Below are 25,271 nucleotides of genomic sequence, written 5' to 3'. Positions count from 1 at the left end.
GAAAGCTTCGCAGTTAAAGATCCGGGAATCGAACGTAAGACCAACGCCTTTCCGAGGCGGTCGCTTTACCCCCTGAGCTAACCACAAGGATAGGAGATCGCAAAGCTTGGCCGAATTAATCTACAACTCGAAACGCAGGGTCACTGTATATTACAAATAGGTTCGGTGATAATTCTCCTGATGAATTTTCATATACTTATAGCTTCCTGGATAGCTCAGATAGTCAAGTATCCACCCTGTAAGGTGCTGGTCTCGGATTCGATTCCCGGACCAGGACAAGATTTTCAACTGCAAGGATTTGAGATACCCGAATGAATTTTCTTTCTAGCTTCATGCTAGTTCAGGTGGGCGACTATTTTCTCCCTCCATGGTGCACTTGAAAAGTCTCAATAAAAAAAGAAAAGGTGCCATAAAAAAAAAAAAACTCACGCACTAATCTAGTACATGTTTATAAGAATCTAAACGCGCACCTAGTCTTCACAGGAACCCGGTCGTGACGTCTTCAACCCGTCACTTTTGGCTTCAGGTTAACTACTGGGTGCCGTCTATGACGTTCATCCAGCCACAATTGAAGGTGGTCCTAGAAGTCCAGAACTTCGAACCTGAGCCCGGACATCTTCTGCCCGCCATCGAACTTGTCGGCGCGAGCAAGGTAAACATTTTTAACGTGACTCCCCCATTCCTGAGGAATAAAAACTCCGCGAACCGTTTTTGCCATTAGGCACTGCCGTGCCTGCCTCCACGTCTAGTTATTTCTTCTCGGCGATCTTGGCTGCGTGTGATCGCGTGGTATGTGATCGCGTGGTATGTGATCGCGGAGTGCTCACTGCTCCATGTTAAAATGTCGCAATTGAGTTATCGGCCTCGAAGTTAGATCTCGAAGCAGTCAACGGAGTTTGTTTGCAGAAATTGGGACACGTATAGACAGGCGCGACAAGTTTCTTTTGGAGTTTGTCTCGAATTTCGCTATTGCAACTAAGACAACACTGGCGATATGGGAACACAAGTTCTTTTAATGACAGCACTTTTAACGAAGCACTTTCAATGACGTGGCGACGTATAAAGATCCTCAAGTGTCACACTCTCTAGTAGTAAGTACACCTCTCGGCACTGCGGTTGCAGGACTACGATGGCGTGGTGGCCGTGCATGACGTGAACATGCGCATATACGATACCCAGATCACCGTGCTCCTTGGCCATAATGGCGCGGGCAAGACAACTTTACTCAACATGATCACAGGTGATACAACGCCGCATGTGTGTTTAAAACGTTATCTCGTTTTTGTTTACCTTATACTTGCTTAATATGGTCATTGTATTGACGCCGGTGCGTGATAATTGAGATCGCTGCTCAAAGCACGTGACTGATTCGAGTACTATTGAAGTTCTTGACAATGATCATGAAGCAGTTCGGGACCACTGCAGAGTTGGGTATAGAGTGTGCCCGCGATGCAGGCCCTTTGACGACAGCACACTTTGACTCGATGCACGTTCTCGTTGAAAATCACACAATAACAAGTGCTGATTTGCATGCGCCGTGCACTAAGACACACGAAGGAAAGCAGCGCAAGCAGCTGGACCTTGTCCCATCGTCTGCGCTCTTTCGCTTTATGTTCCAGGAGTACATGGCAACAGAAAACACATGCCCCATTTAAGAGGTCGAGATGCATGTCCTCGCAATACCAACCTTGCCACTTTAATACGCTTCCGCATGCTAGGACACAGCAAAGAGAAACGGCTCTCAAACTCGAACAAATTAACTGCCGTTTTTATACTGCCGCTGCTATGATTGTACACAACCATAAAATGTGGTGCTGCAGAACATCACACGAATGGCAAGTGGTAATAAAATTTCGAGATCTAAATAACGAAATATGGGACAGCCAAGAGCCTCGAAGGAGGAACAATGAGAGATAAAGTGCGGAAATCTAATCGCGCTCTACAAAGAACCAGGGCCCGAATTCACAAAAAAATTTTTACGCTAGAATTGTTTTGTAAGAGCAAATTCGTATCAATACTGATGCTAGACATATCATTAGAGAAGGTGGTTGGCCAATGCCAAACAGCACTTACGAATTTAAAAGTTTCGTCAATTCGTCCCCGGGTGATACCGTTTCTGCTCCATTTGTCGCAGGTTTTCTGGACTGTACGTCCGGCCTCATTCTTATCGGCAACTACGACATCAAGAACTGCACTAGGGACGCGCGCGAGAGCATCGGCTACTGTGCCCAACACAACATCCTCATCGAGGACCTCACGGTCGAGGAGCATCTAGTCTTCTTCGCAATTGTACGCTGGTTTTCGATATGCCTTCGTAGTGCTCACTTATTTTCCCGTAGTATTGTACTGAGGTTTGCGACGACTCCCGGCTACGGCGGCCGCATTTAGATTGGGTCAAAATGCAGAAAACACCCGTGTACTTAGATTTAGGTGCACGTTAAAGAACCCCGGGTGGTTAAAATTATTCCGCAGTCCCCCACTAAGGCGTGCCTCATAATCAGATGGGGATTGTGCCACGTAGAACCCCATAATTTAATTAAGCTTTGTGACTCCTCTACCAAGTTTACCCTTTCTTTGCTTCCATCCTCTACACCAGTTTCATACCCACCGCAGTGACTGCTTAACCTTATGCTGCTGAGCAGCTGCTGAGCGTAGGCTGGTAGGTTCAATTTTCGGACAAGACAGTCACTTCCCTGAGTGTCAGAATGCAAAATGTTGGTGTGTCAAATTTCGGGCGTACGGAAAAGAAACCTAGTCGGCCCTAGGCGCTGACAACCACAACAGCTCTTAGATGTCAAACTCGCCAACCAATCATTCACTGAATCATCCAATCATTCAATTATTAATTTAATTAGCCACTTACATAAAAGGACGGCTCGTTGGCAAAATACGGGTTAAGCGAAGGAGAGAAGTTTGGGAAGAATCTCCAAGGGCGCTTCATACTAGCCCTTATTTCCTTGAAAATATACGTTAGTATAGACTCTCGAGGAATCGGCGAATCAGTCTCGTATTATTCGATACGCACTGGTTCACTGCAAGGCGTGCGTAGCTCGTGCTACTAGACCAGTATAATGAGTGACCTAGCTATACTTCGCTAAGTTTTCACTTCTGCCGCTCAGCCACTCAAACGAAAGAACGAATGGTGGTGGTGTAGCGCGCATCGAGACTCCACAAAGATCACGTTATATTAGGAATGAGAATGACTGAAATGCAGGATAGAATGGCCAGGCGATTTACGGCGGTGCTTGTGACCGTACACCACTACTGAAAGCGACAACCATGCACGTCGCGTTTTTTTTTTTTTTTTTTTTTTTGTGACAGTTCAGTGTCTGCGCTTCAACTTTGCATTGTGCAATCGCTGGACACTTTGCGATGACCGGGAGAAACGTGTTTCGTGTAGGTATTCACTAAAGCGGGAACTCGAGGTTGCGTACTTCCGTAATGACAGTGACGTGGTTATCTGTAGCTGTGAAATGAACGCCGGGCGAGGCCACGTGGGAAATGCTCTGGAAATACGCTTCATGTGGGTGGCTTCCAAGGCTTTCTTTACAACCTCCTTGGTGGCTTCACGCCCGCTGAACCAAAGTGCATTCTTATACGTTCTTATCAAAACTTTGCTGATGCTGAGTCAAAACGATCGCGACAAGGCGTTGTGCAAAATGCGCCCATTCGTTCATATATTGAGACAGTTTCAGAGAGGAAAGGCAGGGTCGTTTAACAGGTGCGTCTCATTATCTAACCCTAGTTGAAGGGGATACCACTGAAAAGCGTTCGCTACGAGGTGGTCACCCTGCTCCACTGACGTCAGCCTCATGGAGTACCGCTCGGTGCTGGCCGTGGACCTGTCCTTGGGCCTTCAGCGGCGCCTCTGCACGGCGATGGCCATCCTCGGTAAACCGAAGGTGAGGTGGCTTCACTTGTCCTTCGCACACTGCATGCTTCGAAATATTGCACCTTGTTATTTTGGGCAACGCATATTTTTTTTTTTACAGCGATGACTGCTATGATCTCTCCGTCGTTGGTGTAGTCAGCGTCTGTCGTAGCCTATGCATGCAGGATCGCACTAGCGTACATAGCGTGTACGGATAAACCGCCACCGCTTCCATGCGGTGAAACTTTTACGTGTTCCCCACGCGTTAGTGACAGTAAACTATACCTAGAGTGACGACAGCGTATCCTCGATGGCTGTAAGCTACACGTGTTTTTGAGGCGGCACCGGTGCGTGCTAATGCTGAGAAACCCGTAATACAGCAACCGGACTCCTCTCTCGCGCTTCTTTCTGGATGCACTACGCTGGGCCATCTAGCAGCACTGCCAAGAAGTCCGCGCGTGGCCTCGAGACGAGACGCATGGCGCGCCGGTGGCTGCGAACGCTGATAATTGTACCGTGGCTTGCAGCGCACTCATTGACACACAACGAGTGACCAAAGTTGGCAAGAGGTTCATTGAAGAGCGGTACATACCAGGACATTCATGGCGCAGCTCGCTAAAACGTTGGCGTTGAAAGGCGTTCATTGAAAACCGCGCATACCTAGTGCATTTGTGGCGCAGCCTGCTAATGCGTCCGGTCAGTGTCCTCGAGGAACCCTTGTGACGTGGGTTCGATTCCGCCCAGCATTGGAGGAATTTAAGGAATCTTTTTCAGTCGTTGTAGAGCGGTGCATTCCCTGTGGCACATACCTAGGTACTCAATGGCGTATTTCTCCGACAAAGTCCGCATTTCTCAGGACTAGATGTGGTTGCGGTTCCTGGGATGTCGCAGGTGATCATCATGGACGAGCCGACGGCCAACATGGACCCCGACAGTCGGCGAGAAATGTGGGAGCTGCTGCTCAAGATACGCCGCAGTTGCACAATCTTCCTCACCACGCAGCACCTGGACGAGGCTGACATCCTCGGCGACCGAATCGTCATCATGGCCAACGGCCGCATCAGGTTGGACGATAACAGCGGTAGTTGTACAGCAGGTGCATTTTCTCGAGTCAACCGTTGTACGAGACATATGCTTGTGAAAGGTTGATGTGCGCCTGAAGCTTTCTCGAAATGTTAATTTCAAAACACCAGAACGGAACACGTCCACCATCAAGTATGAGTACTCTATATAGTATCCCTGCATGCACGCAGCGTTCACACGTACACACACACACACACACACACATACATGATAACCTCTAAGTTTCTGCCCCATATGCTAGCACCGGTAGAATGCAATGATTGTACACTTTTCTTTTCAACGACAGTGGTAAGCTCCCAGTCAGGATTTGGCAATGCCTGCCGTATGCGCTCCAACCCAATTTTATTCTTCTGTAAATTCCCTTCTCATGATCAGGGTCCCCTGTGAGTAATTGATATAGATAAACGAACTCTTTTACTGACTCTAGAGGCTGACTAATTAACAAAAGTCAGCTAATTAGGTTTTAACTAATTACCTTATGGCCCATATTGCAATTTAGAAACTCTAGCCGTGGAGTTCGCAAGGCAAGGGTTGCCACGAAGGCGTCTGTGGCATAATGCGTAAATTTGAGGCTACCTGGCCGAACTCGCGAACTAATACCGGAGATCGATCCTTATACTGACTCGCATTAACACGGTGAAGTTGTGAGCGATCGTTAGAAATGAATCTGCAGCCTGAACAGAGGCTTTCAGTCAGTAGCTCGACCATTCCGTTCGTCCGTTCATTGATTCGACCGATTCAATCAACCTGTCAATCTCACGCAGGTGCAGCGGTTCTCCGACTTTCTTGAAGCAGCGGTTCAGCACCGGCTATCACATGCGGATCAACAAGCTGCCGAAGTGCAACATTCCGGGCATCGAGAAACTGCTGGCAAAGTACGCGCCCAAAGCCAAGCTGCGAAGCAACTCTGACAACGAGGCGGTGTTCATTGTTGGTCACATCGCGGCCTCGCGGAAGATTGTCACGATGTTCAAGGTGCGACCACAACTTTCAGTCGACTGAAAATTGATTTCATTGGTTTCGTTCCTTTTCGGGCGCGGAAGAATTCTGCCTTCGCCGCGCCATTTTCTTATTTCGCAAATGCGCCGCGCCACATTGTCCATTCGCCAAACCATTGGTGCCGTAGATAGGTCGCACCACGTTTTTGAGCATGAATGAATGAAAATGTTTCCGAAAATGCAGCTACCGTGATTAGTTATACTAACTTTATGGTTAGTGAGGATCCGAATGACAGCCTGTCACCATTGGAATAAGTAGAGGACTGCCATTGGTGCGTGATATGTATGCGGTGGATCTCTAAGTCCGCCGGCTACTACGTTGCCATGACAGCTGAAGTACACCGCGTGGTGGAACGGCACAGCACACACATTTAACGGTTTAATGGATCGGCAAGCCACCGCTGTATACTAACGCGCGCAAACAGCTCGGGAGGAGCAAATGACATGATGATGATGAGCGGTCGTCTGCTAAAGATGCGAGAAAGAAGCTCCAAAAAATCCAATGAGCTGTGCCTTCGTGCAGTAGTTCGGAAGTAGACGCGCTCTATTAAAGATGCACTTTCGTCTCCTAAGTGCAGGCGTGAATGATAAAGCAATGCTACGGAAATTACGATCTCGCGGCGCCCAAAAGGGACCAGCTGTTCTTCAGTGCGCCCCGAACTAAAACCCAAAATGGTCGCCCTCATAAAAAAATATAAGAAAGGTCTGTGAGCCTTCTGGGACAGTATTCCCGTTATTCACAACACAATTGTTACAGTGAGGAGTAACCCTTGAGTGAAAGATTGAAAGGCACTCGAAGTTTCTTATCACAGTGTCGTGGAATTAGGGGTCAAAGCAAATGTTGCGCTGCTGGTAGCGAAATTGCTGAAATAAAAGACGTCGCTACGATACAGTGGGATCGCAAACGTTGTCCCAAAAATGCGGCATTTTGCTAAAGAATGGTGGCAGACATGGAAGATTTTTGGAGCCCGTCCGGATATCTTGTTGACAGAAAGAGCTATTTGTCAGCAGTTTGCCGTGGATTTGACGTCTTGTCGAGGCTACAAGGGCGATTCTGTCACGACGTTGACGAAAGAAAGCTATGAAATGGCGATAAGGCGTGAAGCTTCCCGCAGAAAGTTCTGTCGTGTTCGCAAACAGTAATTTGTGATCACTTTAAAATATACGTTGTCAACGAGCGCTGCCTCCCGCAGGACATAGAACAGCAAAGTGAGGAGCTGGGCATCGAATCCGTGGGCTTGGCAATGACGTCACTCGAGGATGTGCTCATTCGTGTGGGTGAAGAGCACCACCTTCACCATCACCACCGGCAACCGGACATCTTCAGCGACGAGGGCTCAGTAATCGACGCAAGAAGTGAGTCATTGTATGGTTTCAGCTCGTCCGTAAACGTACTCTGTCAGGTTGCCGGAGTCGCAGACAGTGGCAGCCGCGTTGGTGGCGTCATCTTGTGGTGCACAGTTTCGACAGGGAGGACATAACGCCATTATTGTAGCGACATTATTGCGTATTCTACTTGGTTGCTGATGGTAAATGTCGTAAAAAGCAGAAGAACGAAGACGTAATCGTTTACATACATACAGGGGTGCATGTAATTTACATTTATTTTCCCCCTTAAATATGAATGCAGCACAAGAAGGTGTTTAGTGCATTGTGGTTGGACAAAGCGTCACAAGGTGCTGTGCTGGTATGTCATCTTTTGATGCCGAGTTCAACAAGGGCTCGAAGAATGAAAATTGAGATGACTACGTTCTACGTTGCTGCTTGTGTAATTGCGTCGGCGGCAACAATTAATTTGTTTCCATTGCAACAAAAAATGACGTATACAGTCACGGACAAAATATTTCGAGACGCAGGAGCGCCGTTCGAAAGCCGCCTTTTGGACACTAGGCGGTGCAGTGCGCGTGTCGAGGCTAGAGTTGCTTGGTAGCATATACAGTAACTTCAGTCGAGGCTACGTCAGACGACTACTGAGCGCATGCGCGTCCAATATTCGCTCACCGATCGCCGATTTCGCATGAGCAGCTTATGCTGCGCTCGAGCGCGGGCAGCCGCTTTTCACTACTCGCGCGGCTCGAGCCGTGCGGCCGTCATTCTCGGGGCGTGATCAGTTAACTAACCCAACGGCACTGTTCGCAGTGCCCGCTGGTTTTATCTCGCGTCTTTTACGAGAGAAGTGGAGCACCGTCTGTTCTTTTTTTGTTTTTTGCTTTCGTTTGATAATCTTATTTATCATTTCCTTCTTGCTTTCGATAGACGCTTCGTTTCCCAAAATTGCCCGTTGCAATGAAAAGCTTCTATCGTCAGAGGAACTCGGGCCGCACGCTTCAACTCAAAGCGTGGAGAACTCACAGCGTAAAAGAAACGACTCAAAGATATTATTAGCACTTGCGTGTGACCATTATCACGACGGGTACAAGTCCTGATAATGGTGACGCGCACGTGCAATTTTTGCTTTGCCATCGAAGTTGTTCAATTTGATTGGCTAGTGATATCTAGAAAAACCCGTATAACCTGATCCCCAATCATTCTGGTTTCAAAATGCCTCCGAGGGTGCCGATCGACGATAGAAGACACATAGCACGCTTTTTCGTGGAAGGTGTTCCCCAGAGAGAAATAGTCCACCTGTCAGGCCGGATGTCTGGCCAGGAACAAGGATGGCAGAGTATTTTTGTGGCATGATAAAATTGGGAAACTTGCCGACATCTATTCGGCGCCACACGGCAGAATTGAGCGGTAAATGGAGATCGCCCCGCGTACTTAGATTTAGGAGTACGTTAAAGAACCCCAGGGTGGTCCAAATTTCCGGAGTCCCCCACTACGGCGTGCCTCATAATCAGGTCGAGGTTTTGGCATGTAAAACCCCATAATTATTTTTTTAAGTAGAGATCGCTCGGGGATGCCTTCATTCTCAGTGGACATAAAAAATAGGATGACGTACGATAGCGATGATGATGGCGATGATGATGTTGACATATTTGCCACGGGATTCTTAGATTGCCGCGGACTATAGACAACCAGCGCTCAACGTGCTAATTTCGGCACGCCGCAGTGAGCTTGGTGAAGACGATGGCAAGCACGGCAACCAGAGAGCCGTCGTTCACGGCTCGCGTGGTGGCCATGATGACCAAGCGCGCCACGCACGTGTGGCGCCAGAAGGCGGCGCCACTGTTCAGCTGGATAATGCCACCGCTGCTGCTGATGCTGCTAGTTTTTCTCGAGTACCTCGGCATGAAGAACAGCGGCGGCGCGTTGGAACACGTGGGGAACACGCTCCCCTACACTTTTCTTCGAGTGGTCACCCAACCACAGGTGAGCGAGACACATGAAGCGTCCTTAAATGGCCTGCCGAGTTTGAACGTCCTGCCGGCGTTTCGGTGGCGTTAGCTGGTCAATATAATTACACTTCCTCTTCACGATGACCTTTGGTAACAAATAAAAAAAAAAGCTTCACTGCATTCCGTATTTGCCCCGTCATTTATACAGGCCTTGATATGACCTGCAGAGTATGTCAAAATGGAATGTCATGAATCGTTAATAACCACACTCGATTACACACACATAATTACGAAGTCCGCTTGTAGAAACCTTGGCTCCAGGCTTAGTATTAGCTTGTTCGGCCACTGTTTATAATTGAGTCTCCTTTCTGTGAACATAAGTTTTCGTTTGGACATAATTTCAGTCACATACCTGCTGGTACTGAATGTTCTACATGTTAACCGTACACACCGCGTAAAGCCATAATTTATGCTCCAACATACAAATGCGCAGACTCAATAAACGGAGGTGGCGTAGTATACTGAAGTTAACTCAGACCAGCCATAAAGGGTAGCGCCCGTTGAAGTGGACAATATTTCCAATACCTCACATCTTTCTCCCGCCGGCCGCACAGTGTCGCTAAGTTTAGACTAATGCTAATCTTCTTAAAGTCGCGCCCGACTGACGTGTAGAGCGGCGCTGAATTGGACTGGAGTGAATGTCTTTCGGAACTCCCTCTGCTTTTGAGCGGAGAAGGAACATTGCTTCGAATACGCAGGAGGACGCGAGTTTTCAACTTCAATTTCGAGTCAGTACCTGGTGCAAATGACGCTTGTTCGGCCACTGTTTATAATTTCGTCTCCTTTTTTTGTGCACATCTGTTTTTTGTTCGGATACAATTTCAGTCACGTATCTGCTGTTACCGAATGTTTTACATGTTTTCGTAGACACAGTGTAAAGCCATAATGTATTGTCCAACAAACAAATGTGGAGACTCAATAAACAGAGGACGCGAATTGCCAACTTCAATTTTCGGGTCAGTACCTGGTGTAAATGAGGTCAAGCAGCCTGTCGTCGTAGGAACCACCAAAAAGTGTCGAACCGCTTTTAATTCAATTCTTTATTTTCCTCTCTGACGAAAGAAAAGAGCAGTGTACACTGAATAGCTTGACAAGGTGCCTCTTCCCGCAAAATTACAGCAACGGATAGTAGGCCGAAGAAAAAGGAGAAGTTTCATAGACGATGCAAAAGTTTCTGAGGCTCATGAATACGAGCATTCATGCCTCACAAGCAATAATAGGCTAACAGGTTCCAATAGGCCAAAAATACCTTGTGGTGTACTGAAGAAACACAAACCTATATTGTGTTTCACTTTAATGTTCCTTTTGAGTGTGCATTGTACTAGAACGATAATTTGATGGTACTGAGGCTCTTGCTGGCCTGCCTGCACAGGGTTTTGTTCAGGCGGACACAGAAGACAATTTCCGCCAACGCTGGCTGGAGCCAATGTTCGGACCCAGCTTCCATGTGACCCCGATCGACGCAAGCGTCGACGTCACCCGTATGCTACTTGATGCTTCCAGGGAGTCCCTGTACACGTACGTCTTCGACACCCACTTCGGCGTGCAGATGACCAAGAAAGCCGGGTGAGTCGCACATTTTTACCTTGGTTTGTGAGGACATTGATGTGGTGCCGAATGTTTGGCTCGCGCAATTAACTGTAAATTCAAGTTGATGAGAACAATTTGAGTTGGTTGGCACATAACAATAGAGCAATAGTTAGCGCGATAAGGAGACACGGACAGTGTCTCGCCTCATCTGTCCGTGCCCATTTTTGCTCGCTATTTTTATGCTGTAAAATCAAGTCGTGTAACCGTCTGCCTTCCACTGCCACAACTGTCGGCAAACTCTAATATGTGACGTCACGAAGATGCGGGTATGCTACCGTGCATTCCGTGCGTCCATTTTTTTTTTTTTTTGACAAGGTCTATTGGTGTGCAACTTCTAAGTAGGCAAAGGTAATGGACGCGCTGACGTTTTCGAAAGTTATTTTGTAAATATTGCTGTTCGGAGCGACGATCAGTGGCGAAGTGTCACAGTGGTCATCTTCGGTTTTTGCCTCTACTGTATGCGCTTGTCTACAGGAAAGTGTAGCTTGTTTATAATTCATAGCGAAATGTCAAGCTTTGCAACAAAACACAATTCCTTTCCCAACTGGCCGTGTTGCGCCAGTGTGTCAACTTTTTTCTGGCGACACCTTTTTATTGAACTTTTTCGCTAATCTTGCCATAAGATTCGTGCTTACGTCACGTGACAATCTCCCTGGGCTCGAACCTGAAGCTTTGCGAGACGTTAGGCCCCCTCAGAGGTTACAATTTGTCTATGTCCCGATGATGTGCACTCTGTTGGAGCACTAGATACCGCATCGAAGGGACTCAGGCTACGGGTTCGGAGTATGAAGCTTGATATTTCTTGAACAGTAAATTTACGACGAATGCTTTCCGTTGCCTTGAAAGCTCTTGCAGCGGTATCTGTTAGGAATTCTTTTAGCCCACGACTTGCACGTATGTCCGTAGGATGCGCAAAAATTAAGAAAATTTTCTAAACACTTTATAACATTCCTAGTTTTTGCGCTTATCTGCGTGCACTGTTGTTTAAATGTGTTTTCTGCGCTCGTAACAGTGGTAAAGCACTGACAGCAGCAATTAGCAACTTTGATGCGAGTATATTTAGACTTCTAATCTATGATTACTAACGTTTTCACCACAAAAGTTGGTTCCTTGCTCGATGTTATAAAATAATCGTTGTAGTCATGCTACGAAAAGAGGCACCGACCGTGCACTGCAGTCTAATGGGAGGCAAGGGCTCTACATACGCGAGCAATTTCTTCGTCAGAACGCTTTAATTTGCGCGTTAGGTATGCGTAACAGCGTGGACAACTCTAAAGAAATATTCGTGGTGATTCGTGTTCCCCAGAAACATCTCTAGCAGCGTTTTGGGACAGTCACAAAATACGGAGTAATTTTGGTTCAAGCCGAGTTGTAGTTAATTTATCTAATAACGAAACCGAACGTATGAACGCACATATCCACATTGTAAACAATGTGACTGCACTACAGCTGATGTGTCTTGCACGTTTATTCTTAACGCGGTAGCGTTAAGAGTCCCGTGTCGCAGAAAATCCTGCGCCCGCGTCGGCGTCTTTGTCCGTGAGCGAAAATTTCCGTATATATTTAGGTATATGTATATGTCAAGCCTTGTTATATGACATGCGGTATATTCGGGTCATATTGGCACACCATTCTATCACTAAAGTTGCTGGCACCTTGTCTTACATTCCTGACAAAGTTATTCCTCGGAATGTCGTGAAACAAAACACCGACAGCGCATGCCTTTTATGTTAAATCCTCTCAGACTTAAATATTAAAAGTGCGAAACAATAACAGAAACCTGAAAATGATTTTATTTGTTTGGCGTGGCTGTGCACTACCTCCGGAATCGGCCCACGCAAGAGGCCGCGTTTCTACCAGAAAGCTCGCCTTCGTGCATAGCGTTCGCCGCCAGCGTTTCCCGGTATACATTAAGGTTACGTAGGCTGTATTTGCCGGGAAGCGTGAGAAACAGGGAGGGAACTTTGAATGCTATCGCGTTCCACTCTTAAAGGTGAAGCTCAAGCATCCCCGTTTTCTTTTTTCATTCCTAAGCGAATTGATTGCTGCAGTACCTGCATCAAACAAGTTCGCGTGTATTTATTTTACGTCTCTTGCTAAGTAGTTTTGCACATGTCTTGCTGCAAGTCCACTAAATAAGAAAAATTGAAAGGTTTCTTTGGCTCCAGCGGCTGTTTTCGGGGTCGGTCGATGATCGGACGCGGCAAAGAAGACGTTCGCTTGCTCCTTCGTTTGTTAGATGATTTCTTCACAATGTTTCCTTTCATTACACTATATTGTATTCTCTTAAAAATTCTTTACTTAATTACGTGCGACGCCTCCCCTTCTCTCCCCCCCCCCCCCCCCCCCAGAGGGTATCATAAATTTCAAAGCAAACTGAATCCTCGCAGAAACGTGCTTTGGTACAACGGCCAGATCCAGCACATGGCGCCCCTCGTGCTGAGGCTGTACAACACGGCTCGGCTTCGTAACGTGACCAACGTGGAGACGGCCGAGTTCGACTTTGACGTCACGTCGAGGGGCATCGAGGTAGAGCACGGGGCGGCAACCCAAGCGAGCCTCGAGGAGGACGTCCGCAGCCATAACGCCTACCGCAGCATGCTGCCAAAGTTCCTGCGCTCCATCTTCTTTCCCCTCGTCTCCAGCCTCATGTGCAGCAACTTCGTATTTTTCCCCATCACGGAGAGGGAGCTGCAGGTACGCCTCCTGGAAAGACATGCCGAATCGAGTCATGTTCCGGAATTGGACCTTATTAGGTGCAATTCCCTAACACATAAGGTGAACACATAAGGCGAACACCTTATGCGTTCTATCGTCTCTCCGGTGTGCAAGCAGTGGCAGCGAAATATCTGCGTTGCATGCCTTTTGTGTGTAGCATTCAGCCCTCAAGAACCCAACCCTAGCTTTAAAGCTTAGAGGGACATCCTTGAATTTGTCCAGAATGGTTTCCCCTAATAATACTTCTCTAAATTAAAGTTAACTCATTTTAATTACTTGAAATTAATTGAATTCACCATACCGGGACCCGTGAGCGAGTGTATCTTCAATTCTTAGATTATAGCGAATATATTGCCGTATGGCCAACTATCGTTTCGAGAATGAAGCTTTACACATTTTTGACCATGCATGAGCCATCAAAGAAAAAACTTCCATCTTCGTTGATGGGCAATTCCTTAGATTCACTTTCTACATTGCAAACTGCATCAGAAGATTTAACATAGTATAAGCCGATGTGCATTACAAGTTAGAAGACACAGTGATATCATGATCATTGTGTGGCTCTGCACAAAGTGCGTGTCCGACCCCTCCTTGCGTCTCCTGTAAAGCGTGCTCTGCCTTCCTATTACCTTTACAAATGAGAAACCAGATTTACAGCATAGAGAAGGAAGAGTCGCACATACGTTATCACGCCGTTGTCACATGTGTCTGGGCAAGAAATAAGTTTAGGTCACAATTTTCCATTAATACCAAAGTGTCACTTGTCGCGTTGGTAGCGCCATCACGCGAGCGGTGACGTAGTTGCAGCTTATGCAAGAGACCCGCGGATTGTCGCGCAGTCCGAGACGACGCGAGGCACGTCGCTTTGACTGTTAAAATAATCTTGTCGAAAATTAAATATGGTGATATTGCTGCGACTCGCAGCGCCAAATGACCAGTTATACGCCAGAAGAAGCGTCTGGTTAATGTTAAGTCACTCATAGCAGCGTAAGTTTGTAAATAAACGACCTGCAGTAGAGAATCGACGCCATATTGGTCAAAAATAAATGTTGAAGCGTATAAGCTTGAACATTAATTGGGCATAACCCTTCACCCCACGTCACACGTACACTATTACTATGTGTTCACCGGGCAGGGACGCGTAAGCGAGTGAATCTTGGATTCTTAGATTATAGCGAATATATTGCCCTATTGCCAACTGCTGTTTCGAGAATGAAGCTTTACGCATTTTTGAGTAAGCATGAGCAATCAAAGAAAACACTTCCATCTTCGTTAATGGGCAATTCCTTAGATTCACTTTCTACAGTGCAAACTGTACTAGAAGCTTTAACGAAGTATGAGACGATGCGCATTACAAGTAAGAAGACACATAGTGAGATAAGCAAATTATACGAGGGCCCTTTGTTCAGTTAATGCCTGCGATTGGTCATACTTGGCGAGTGGACTCACTTTACACTGATACGGCAAATAGGCTGAGATATGTTAAGGAATGTTCTGATGCAAGGAAAGAAAACGAGTACGCGAAGTATTTTTCTCCAGGAAGGAAAAATTACGTCCATCAGAGGACAACGTTCTCTTATGCTGGTGTTCATCGACCATGATGTTGTGCGCTAATGCACAACCACCAATGACAGCTGCAACTTATTTATTTAGTTCGCTAGTTTGTTTGTTCCATCGTTTTTATTTGGTTGTTTGGTTGGTTGAGTACATTATGTATATATGTATATATATATAAACACGAACGTAGCAGTGGCTTTGAAGACAGTGTAATCTAATCGAAAATGTATGAACCAATTATTTGTGTTTTCTACGTAACATAGCGCCCCAAAATATGAAGAATGCATGCAGTGTTCTACTGCGAAGAAACATATACAAATGCTAACCAAAATGGAATGTAAGGGTGCCGCGAGCAGCAGATTTGCAATGCGGCTCTCAGTTCGACACGCCAGGCGTGGTGCCGGCGCGCATTCATGCAGGTTAAGCACCTGCACATGATCACGGGCATGACTCCTCTGCTGTACTGGATGACGAACTTTGTCTTCGACTTCATGTTCTACATGGGAACTGCAATGATGGTGCTGCCACCGCTGTTCTTCATCTCACATACATCGCTCAGGATTAGCGACATCCGTGAGCAGCGTTTTTTCTTCCTTTCTTTTTCGTTTGTCTAAGTTTTCTTTTCTTTTCGCTTCTTTTCCTTTCTTTTCTTTGCTTCTTTCGTTGACTTTTTCTTTTCTTCTCAGTATCACCGTTTCTGTCGTTGTTTCACAACCGCGAACTCGCCCTTTGGCCCAATCTTTGTTTTGCAGAACTCGTTTTCATGCTCAACCTTCTCCACGGCTACGCGGCGCTTCCGATGGTCTACACATGCTCATTCCTGTTCGACAATCCCAACGTCGGATTCTCCACGCTCGCTATTTCAACTTTTATTATCTGTGAGCAAAAACATTTTTAATTTCTTCTGTTTTGTAGATTTTCGACGGAAGTGCCGGGAAAAAGCCGTTAGCATCGATGAGTAAAAAAAAAATTAGAGGCATTGATAGGAGAATCCTGCGCCTTTTCTTAATATAAGAATACCTTCAACGGGTCCTATGCCAACATCTCCTCTCTGAATTTCAGCCCATATATGTTGGTACGAGCTCATTCAGGTTGCCTTTTTGTACTTTCGGGCTACATTAAAATGGTCGACAGCCCTCCATATGAACATTGCTTCAACGTCTTGCGTAACGCGGTACGCATGCTGTGTAAAGTCTGAAGGGGCTAGCCGGTGTGCTTCCGTATTCTCCGTTGTGTACAATCACAGGCACCGGCGCCATGAAAACACTAGGCGCCGAAATCCCGAAGCAATTAGTTCGTAGGTAAACTTTGCCATTGGGCGGCCGCTTCCGCTAACAATTGTCCCCAGCATTAAGATTGGCTGAACATTTCTCTTAGGAACAATTCTAGCGTAATAGCCTTTCGTGAATACGGGCCTGGAAGTTTAAAAGAAAGAACAACATACGTTTCAGCTCCTACATGGCACCTTGTTCCCAATCTGCGCGTTTACCTGCGTGTAGCCCACTCGCGCGCTTGCGTGCAGTTGTCACCTTGCTGTCAGTTGTCACGATCTGTGTCACGTTGACATAGAACACGCCCCGTGGGCATGTTCTTTGTAGACATGTTCATGTCCGGATAAACTGATTTGATTTTCATTTATCACGAACGTCTTCCTCAGCGTCGGCGGGCTGCCTAGGCGCGGTGTTCGTGGAGATTTACGCCGAAGACGGGAAGAGCTCCGGCCTCGTTGCGGTCATCCGGGCGGCGCTGTACGTGCTGCGGCTGCTGCCCTCCTACTCGTACTCCAGAGGCATGACCAAGATCCTGGAACTGGCCAGTGAGAACGCGCTGTGCCGCACCGGCGGTGCCGAGCTCGAGAGCTACTGCTACGCCGCCGACGTCCATCGCCAGAGGTCGCTTCTGCAGTGCTGCCAGCGTGGGTATACATCCCGATTAAATTTGCAGCAGGGACCACGAGTGGCGGTGTCGGTCTCGGTGTTAAAGTAATCTTCATATTAGATGAACTTCTGAAGTGGCTGGGTGGGGGTTTCAATTAGAGTTTACGTGAAACAGTCGACCAGTTGTTCCTGCAACTGAGGTGCTACCTTAAAGCATGCACAGAGTTCACATTTGTGGAGGCAACTAAACGGACCTACATGTGCAACATATTGGTATCAAATATGCAATAGAATGATAGAAATAAAATACCAGCACACACACAAAAAATAATTCCTGCGGGAAAGGGTCTAGTGAACATGTCGTCGTTGTGTGCGCGAAAGCGATCGATCACGAACACGAGCCCGTGTTGCGCAGACCGGCACGAGCCGGACCCTTCCGAGTACGCCATCCAGCCGCTGGACGCGAACGCCTACTCGGCCTTCTACGAGGTGCTCACGCTGTCCATCGAAGGCGTGGTGGTGTTCGTGCTGCTGCTTTGCATCGAATCCTGGCGGCTCTCGGTAGACCGCTGGATGAGCATGCCCGAACACCCACATGGCTTGGTAGTCCCGAAGCCGGCCACACCACACGTAGCACAGGGCCTCGCCCCAGCAAAGGTATAGACAGATACCTCAATGCTTGGCATATCTATCTATCTATCTATCTATCTATCTATCTATCTATCTATCTATCTATCTATCTATCTATCTATCTATCTATCTATCTATCTATCTATCTATCTATCTATCTATCTATCTATCTATCTATCTATCTATCTATCTATCTATCTATCTATCTATCTATCTATCTATCTATCTATCTATCTATCTATCTATCTATCTATCTATCTATCTATCTATCTATCTATCTATCTATCTATCTATCTATCTATCTATCAATATCATCATTAGTTTATTTTCTTGCATGAAAGAGAGAATAAGAATTTCTATTGGGTCCGTAATCATGATAGCGAACATGAGAACAAGAAATTCAACTTTTTCTATTCATCACCCGCAAAATTAGTCTTGCGAATTAAGATGCACACACATAAAAAAATAAACGAACGAACGCGGGGTAATTAAGCTCGGTAAATATACAACGTTGGCGTGCACTGGCGTCAATTACCGCGTGTTCAGCACGTCATTTGCACAGCATCCCGCATTTCATGGTGGATAAGTTAAACGTGCATGCTCAGAAATGCGGGGCAAGAGATGCTCAAGAGGCTTGGCGCCCTTCTCTCAGTGGTTGCCCACACAGCGCAAAGCAGTTGAAAAATGCAATATGTCGAAAAAAAAAAAAAACGTAGTTGTGCCCGCCGAGAGAGGATGCTAGGCGTCGCTCGTGCCTTATGGCCCGCATTTTTTGGGTGTGCGTCAGGTACAACGACGCGAATATCTGTGGCAATGCTTACGTGCAGCACCTCTCGAAGCTAGAGGACACGGACGTTCGGCAAGAGAACAAACTTGTCGACGAACTCGCCGCTGGTCACTTGGCGTCTTCCACTACTAAGCCGTTCATGTACGCTCACCGACTCTACAAAGCCTACGGCTACGTCGACAACCACGCAGTACTGCAGGTAAGTACTTCGTGGTTCCGTCGCGACGTCATTAACTGTCGCAGCTTTTGAATTGGCATAGTCTTTTTTTTATTAGGTACAGAGTGTATTCTGGAAGAAACCAAGACCCTAGCAAGTTTCGATAACTTTACACTGTGTCATAACAGCTCGAATACAGTCGACTCCCTTAATTTAGACCTCGACCTCAATTAATTCGACTTTTCGTTTAATTCGAACACACCGGAATGTCCCGTCGAGGAGCAAAACATTGGAATAAAAGAAATCTGCTTCAGTTAGAACGCTAACTGCGGCTTCGGTTGACTCGACCCTTACCGGCGCACCCTCATTCACGCAAGGGTTACTAAAAGATTGAAAACACAAGAAATACAGCAGGCGTAGCTACTGGTCTCCCATGGGGACCAGTAGCCTGCAGGCGTGAAGCTGTTTTATTTTTATATTTCCGTAGACAATACGTTTTCCGTCTACGAAGTCATCCGTTCCCGCTTGTTTCGTGTCGTGTCACACTGAGAAAGCGTTTAAACATGTCGACGCTTTTCAACGCAAGTTGGTTCAGTCGCACTTTAAGAGCATGAAGCAAAACGACATATTGATACTACTTCAAGCAACCAAAAAAGATTCCATTGCCTTTATTTTTGCACCATTGCTTAATTCAGCCTTTTGGTTATTTCGACCAAATCTTGCGGCCCCGCAAGGGCTGAATCAATGAGAGTCGACTGTACAACAAAATACTTTGAAATCAGTGACGTCATGCTAACGTGCTGGTGCTAGACAGTCTCATGCAAGCTCCATGCGTAGACTGTGTTTAATCGCAGGTTTACAGTCTGAGTGTCGTCAGTCGTAATTTCTGCAGGATATGTACAAAGTATGAATCGCAAACAAATATATAGAAAGCAAGGGCGATCTTAACCCTTTATTGACGACTGTTGCCTACAGGCAACATACCAGAAAAAAAAATTCTTGCCGAGTTTCGGTAATGAGTACGACGTTTCTGGCTAAATGTATCTGGCCAACACTGAATGACAGGCACCAAGCGTCATTTGTTGGTTTAGAGCAGAAACACCAGACGAGGATGAAGTTTGCCTTTTGAAAGCAAGGTCAGATGAGACAGAGCAAGATATCCAGCTGCAGTGGTGTCATACATTTGATGTAAAGCAATTGAAATGTACCCCTATAGTTCACATGTGACGAGAGCTGACTACACAAATTGAAAACGAAGCCTTAGGTGGCTTGGGGTGAAGCCCACTACCAGTTTTCTGCCTGAGGTTTCCCCCTAATTGCTGAAAAATATTCCGCGAAATAGTTTTTTCTTTACCTTGATTATGCTTATTCTCGATGTGTTTTGCACATTTATATAGAAAATTAACCCTTTTCTTCTGGTATTTACATGTGCTGTCATTAAAGGGTTGAACAAACCTGTATTCAGGTTTGTTCAGCTGCTGGAGTAAGTGTTATCTGCGCGCGCAGGGGCCTGAGTTTCAGTGTCCACTCCGCCGAGTGCTTTGGCCTTTTGGGCGTCAACGGTGCAGGCAAGACGACCACGTTCCGCGTACTGACGGGCGAGGTACTGCCGCACCAAGGGGACGCTGTCGCCTCGAACTTCTCGCTTGTACGCGATAGACGGCAGGTGAGTTGTTCTTGTTTTATTGTTTAGAAACGAGATACGGAGGATGACCTCGCCTGCTACAGTGGACACATGAACTGTCCCACGGCCAAACAGTGGAGGTAGATGAGGAAAGATTAAAAGACGAACCACACATACATTGAGTGTCAAATATAATGACGAATATCTCGGAACAGAAGCACTATAGGATAATTGAAGTTGTCTTCAAACACAATTATAAGTTTCAAATATAAATGTGTACCATAATCGTGATAGCAAAAAATGAGACATTTCCGTTAATAATGCGTTTGATGACTCGAATTTCTCGCGAAAATGGTGTCTGCCAAAGTGCATAAACCACCTGTGCAAGCAGATGCTGTGTAGCTGTCATAGCGCGTTTAATAATATTACCGTTAATTTAACGGTGAAGACCCTGCATGCGATATATATATATATATATATATATATATATATATATATATATATATATAGGTGCTGACGCAAGCTTGTCGCGCACTCTGCCATCCCCAGCTTTGGGGTGCATGCCGTGTTGTCCATCTCCTCCAAGAATATCGCGAGGGTAGCGTGAACTGTATTTTTATCGTGAGCACCAGCAGAATTATGTAAGAGGCCGTCTATCTTAGTGTGTGAAGTTCAGCTCGGAACCACCCGAAAGTTCTCGCATAATTTACAATTTTTATAGCAATCGCACATCACTTTCAATGTTCACCGCTTGATCCTGATTGTCACATTTTGTAAAGCATAAACATAGCTGTTTAGCACTCGCTTCGCATACTGCATCGGTTTATGCACTCGCTTCTTCCGTTTTTAAAGCGTAAGCATTCTTTGGCGAGTACCCCAGCCCTGTCACGCCTTGTATGTGCCCAAAAATGCGTAATTTGCAAAGACAAGGAATGTAATCGTTATAAGAGTGTAAATGTAGATGACTGGTAGCTTTATAAGCAATAAGGAACCATTTAAACAAAATAAAGTAAAATGGATCACAGCGAAAATCCATAGGGATACATAGGGCTAGATAGAAAATGCATGGGGAAGCTTATAGTAGGGGAGGGCCAACTTACATTTGTGGGTGAGCCAACTTGAATTTTTGGGGGTGGGTCAACTTAAAATTTGGCAGTAGGCCAACTGCAATTTGGACGTGGTCCAACTTAAATTTGATGGTGGGCCAACTGAAGTTTGGAGGTGGTCAACTTAAAATTTGGGGTAGGTCAACTAAAGTTTGGGGGTGGGCCAACTTGAAATTTCGGGGTGGGTCAACTGAAATCTGGTAAATTTGGCAACGGTAAGTTTGGGGGTGGGCCAGCTAAAATTTGGGGGTATGCTTACGCATACTTAGACAACTCCAGTGGAGTTTGTGCATTCTTTTTCTTTTCCAAATCTTATTTGGCCATTGTAATACAGTCGTTGGTCTGAAAAAACTGCTGTAATTTAGGCCATTTACATGAAAGAGTGACCAGCAGATTGACCATTTCACTGCTCTGCATCGACGCGAACGCAGTTCCAGCACTTCATCGGCTACTGCCCGCAGCGGGACGGTCTGCTCGATATGTTCACGGGCATAGAGACGCTCATGCTTTTTGGTCGTCTCAGTGGCGTTTCCATGACTGCCGAGTACGTGAACGCGCTTCTGGACATCTTCCACCTCGACGAAATTGGAGGGCAGCTCGTCTCTACCTACAGGTACATTCTTGTAATGCGAGGCGCAAAGGGGCTAAAGCTGGCAAAGTGAACATGCACCCGTTCATTTGAGAAACGGGAAAAATGCACCATTAAAGAATCATTTAGAGAACTCTATAGACGATTCTTTTTCTGCGAAGTCTATCAATTGTCTGTAGAGAACCTGTGAACTTTGTAACGCAACAAGGAAAAAAAAAACTTTACGGATCGGTGTAACCACAAAGTGTAAATTAATAAAAGGGGAAAAAATTGGAGGACGCTTAAGCTTCGTCTTAAGAGTGGAACGCGATAGCATTCAAAGATCCCTGGCTGCTTATCAGGCTTTTTTCTCGTATATTCAAATTACATTTCGACGCTATCACGTCTGTAGGTTTTGGTTAAGTTGTACTTTACAACTTTTCGATAGATTTTACTTTGAGAAATTCAATGCTTGTTGACCAACGCCTTGCGCCACGCGAAGGGCCTGCCCGGTCAGGGTGGTTCGGGATGATGTTCGGCATGATTATTTCCGCCAACGACACCGGCGCTCACGCCGACACCGACACCGGATTTTCTGTGACACGGGGCCCTTAACGCTGTCGCGTTAAAATTGTCATCCACCCGAATTGTGGAATGAAGCAACACAGGAAGCCCCCATACGGGTTTCTCAGAAAGAAAGCCTCTCAGTTGAAGAAACATTCGTCCTGGTCCGGGATTCGAACTTGGGACCAACGCCTTGCCGGGGCGGTCGCTCTACCTATCTGAGCTAACCAGGACAGTTTTTCCCTTTCGTGTACCGTCAACCGCAAAAGTTTACGGGGCGCAGGATTTGCCAAGAAGCTGAATTCTCGCGAGGCGTGGTCCCACAGCCTCAAATTAAATATTCCAGCATGTAGTAGCTTTCGCCACCTACACAGTCGATTCATTAAATTAGAAGTGCCATGCCTTAACAGTGCAGTAATTCACATTTGCAGTGGAAACCGCATCCCAGAAACTTTTGCTGTTGACTGTACTGTCCTCCACGTTGCGGGCTACCGCAGAACTGATTTACATTTACAAAGTTCAAATTGCTATCACAAGTAAAATACCTCGCTCTCTGCACGGCGTTCCAGCGCCGGCAACAAACGCAAGCTATCGCTGTGCCTATCGATGCTGGGCATGCCCCGCCTGGTGCTGCTCGACGAGCCCTACGCCGCCATCGCCACAACGTCTCGAAAGCGAATCATAAACTTCATCTGCGCACTGCAGAAGGTCAGCAAGCTCTCCATCGTGCTCAGTTCGCACAGGTAAGGCACATTCGCTGCTCTTGTTGCTCGTCCATTGTCGCGTGCGCTGCGGAAAATCGATAACGTTGTGTCACGCCGCACATCGCAGTCTGGTCGACGTGGAGTTCCTATGCAACCGCATCGCCATCTTGGGCGGCGGCCACCTCCAGTGCCTCGGCTCTCTGGCGCACCTCAAGGAGAAGTTCGGCAAGGGTTACACCATCAGCGTCAAGACGTACCCAGACCGCAAGCAGGACATCTTCTACCAGCGACAAGTGGCCGAAGACGTGCGCAAGAACTTCAAGGAGGCCGAGCTGGTGCACAGCTATGAGGTATGCGCCGCCTTACTGGTTAACCCTTTCTCTGGCACAGCTTCCTCTTTAGCGACGGTTTTCTAAAAAAAATATATTTATTCCTAACCATCGCATTAACTGCAAGTGAGAAGAGATCCTTTACTACTGAACATTGCAATTTATAGAGCACCAGAGATATTATTCGGTGTTTACGCTGTAAAAAAAATGCGCAGAAACGGAAAGTGTTTGCGAAGTTGTCATCAAGCTCTTATATTTCCGATGAGTTGTTTTATTGTAGCATAAGCGCGGCAACATATCATGGAAGAGCTCGTACAATGGCAATTGTTGAAGTATCAAAAAGCTTGCACTAAATTATCAGTTAAGCCAAGTCAACCCAGATATCTAATGTACAGCACTTAATGGAAAGCATTAATATTTTACGATACGCGTATACATTCAATACAACGCAGTGGCTTTAAGTTCACTGGTGGGTTTCATCGGTGTTGCATCGCCATCTTTAATTTTATTAAACATTGTGAGAATATCAAGGAACAGCTCACATGCAGACAGAAAACATTCCACGAAGTCGCGTTCTCGCTGTGCCACTGCAGTCAGACATTCACTTATACAGTCGATGATGACTGGAAGCAAATCTGTACGCCCTCGTCACACAAGCGGTAAACACGGCGCCGAGGCACGTCGGAGCCAGTTCAGCGGTGGCCGAGCAAGCAGATAACGAAGCAGACGGCAGTTTTTTCAGCCCGGCAGCTTTCTGACACCGTACGATGACGTTCCCGGTACATTTAAGCAAAATAGGCTCATGGCGTAAAAAACAGCGCTAAAAACACGGACAGACTAGCTCGCCTTAGACTCTTTTAAGTTACCTTGCTTACTCTGCGAGCCCCCAGACCCTTTCAAGTTGCAAAATAGGCTCTTTTTTCATCTAAGCAACCTCTCTCTCTCTCTCTCATCTCTCGACCAGCGCGGCATCGTATTGATTGTCAGAACTAGCGACGCCGGTCCACTGTGCAGAGGAGGTAATTAAAAATGTTGCTGCGCATTATCTCGAAGTTGACTCTACCACGTGGCAACAGCGTCGCATCGGCGAATCAGTTTGTAGCATAGGAAATAGTACCTTTCTGGTCATCAAACGTCATGATCATGATGTTTGACGATCTACTGGCTCTTGGTGAAGTTAGTGCGTCGACGCACGAACAGCGTTTGTACGGAATATGGTTTGTCAATGCACGAACGGGGTCGTCGTCGTTCCTCGACATTGCTATGTACGAGAGTCTCGCGGTTTGTTTTTTGCAGGGCCTGCTGGAATTTCGGATGTCTCAGGTTCGCATGCTGTGGAGCGAGATGTTCGAGCGCATGGCACGCATCAAGAAGAGGTTCAAGCTGCAGGACTTCTTCATCACGGACACGTCGCTGGAGCAGATCTTCCTGAGCGTCACGCGGAAGGAGGCCAGCGATGCCGCGGCCGCGGCGATAGCGCCGGGCGCCCGTCCGGTCATAGCGCCCGCCGCACTGGGGATAATATAAAGGCGCTGCCTTCATGGGTGTGGCCACAGTTTCCGTCTGCTTGATTGCTTTTTTACTACTCCAGAAAAGGAAAAAATTACACGAATGCAACACAAGCTTGTGGATATCCGAGTTTGAAAAGTGCACCGTCGCCCAAAGGGCGAACAACGCATCCTTAGGAGATGACGATGGTGGTGGTGATGATAGTATTAGTTGTCAGCAGCAGGGTATAGTTACTCTTATCAGTGGCACATGTACATAATG

At 46.6% G+C, this 25,271-nt stretch overlaps 2 protein-coding genes across 2 annotated transcripts; both read left to right on the top strand.

Moving 5' to 3' along the window:
- The first annotated feature begins 530 nt into the window (after nt 1–530).
- On the top strand, nt 531–3,802 carry LOC125940854 (phospholipid-transporting ATPase ABCA3-like). Its single transcript, XM_049657466.1, has 4 exons — nt 531–652; nt 1,123–1,240; nt 2,135–2,289; nt 3,746–3,802. Exons 1-4 carry the CDS (start codon nt 548–550, stop codon nt 3,800–3,802), a joined length of 435 nt encoding a protein of 144 aa, XP_049513423.1. The 5' UTR covers nt 531–547.
- Nucleotides 3,752–25,046, top strand: LOC119466638 (phospholipid-transporting ATPase ABCA3-like). Its single transcript, XM_049657465.1, has 17 exons — nt 3,752–3,902; nt 4,763–4,935; nt 5,719–5,929; nt 7,146–7,308; nt 9,005–9,264; nt 10,663–10,856; nt 13,271–13,577; nt 15,575–15,728; nt 15,842–16,033; nt 16,813–17,070; nt 17,448–17,689; nt 18,490–18,648; nt 20,072–20,272; nt 21,768–21,949; nt 23,038–23,211; nt 23,300–23,522; nt 24,798–25,046. Exons 1-17 carry the CDS (start codon nt 3,813–3,815, stop codon nt 25,026–25,028), a joined length of 3,414 nt encoding a protein of 1,137 aa, XP_049513422.1. The 5' UTR covers nt 3,752–3,812; the 3' UTR covers nt 25,029–25,046.
- Nucleotides 25,047–25,271: the final 225 nt, after the last annotated feature.

Source organism: Dermacentor silvarum, chromosome 10 (genome assembly GCF_013339745.2).
Source record: "Dermacentor silvarum isolate Dsil-2018 chromosome 10, BIME_Dsil_1.4, whole genome shotgun sequence".
NCBI classification, from domain to species: domain Eukaryota; kingdom Metazoa; phylum Arthropoda; class Arachnida; order Ixodida; family Ixodidae; genus Dermacentor; species Dermacentor silvarum.
This window is presented reverse-complemented; position numbering and strand designations above follow the sequence as displayed.

Excerpts from the sequence above, each read along its gene's own strand:
- LOC125940854 (XM_049657466.1), top strand. The coding sequence starts at position 548 with ATGACGTTCATCCAGCCACAATTGAAGGTGGTCCTAGAAGTCCAGAAC. Across the intron at positions 653-1,122 it reads AACTTGTCGGCGCGAGCAAG|GACTACGATGGCGTGGTGGC; the intron begins GTAAACATTTTT and ends CTGCGGTTGCAG. Across the intron at positions 2,290-3,745 it reads ATCTAGTCTTCTTCGCAATT|TTGAAGGGGATACCACTGAA; the intron begins GTACGCTGGTTT and ends ATCTAACCCTAG.
- LOC119466638 (XM_049657465.1), top strand. The coding sequence starts at position 3,813 with ATGGAGTACCGCTCGGTGCTGGCCGTGGACCTGTCCTTGGGCCTTCAG. Across the intron at positions 13,578-15,574 it reads TCACGGAGAGGGAGCTGCAG|GTTAAGCACCTGCACATGAT; the intron begins GTACGCCTCCTG and ends GCATTCATGCAG. Across the intron at positions 23,212-23,299 it reads ATCGTGCTCAGTTCGCACAG|TCTGGTCGACGTGGAGTTCC; the intron begins GTAAGGCACATT and ends CGCACATCGCAG.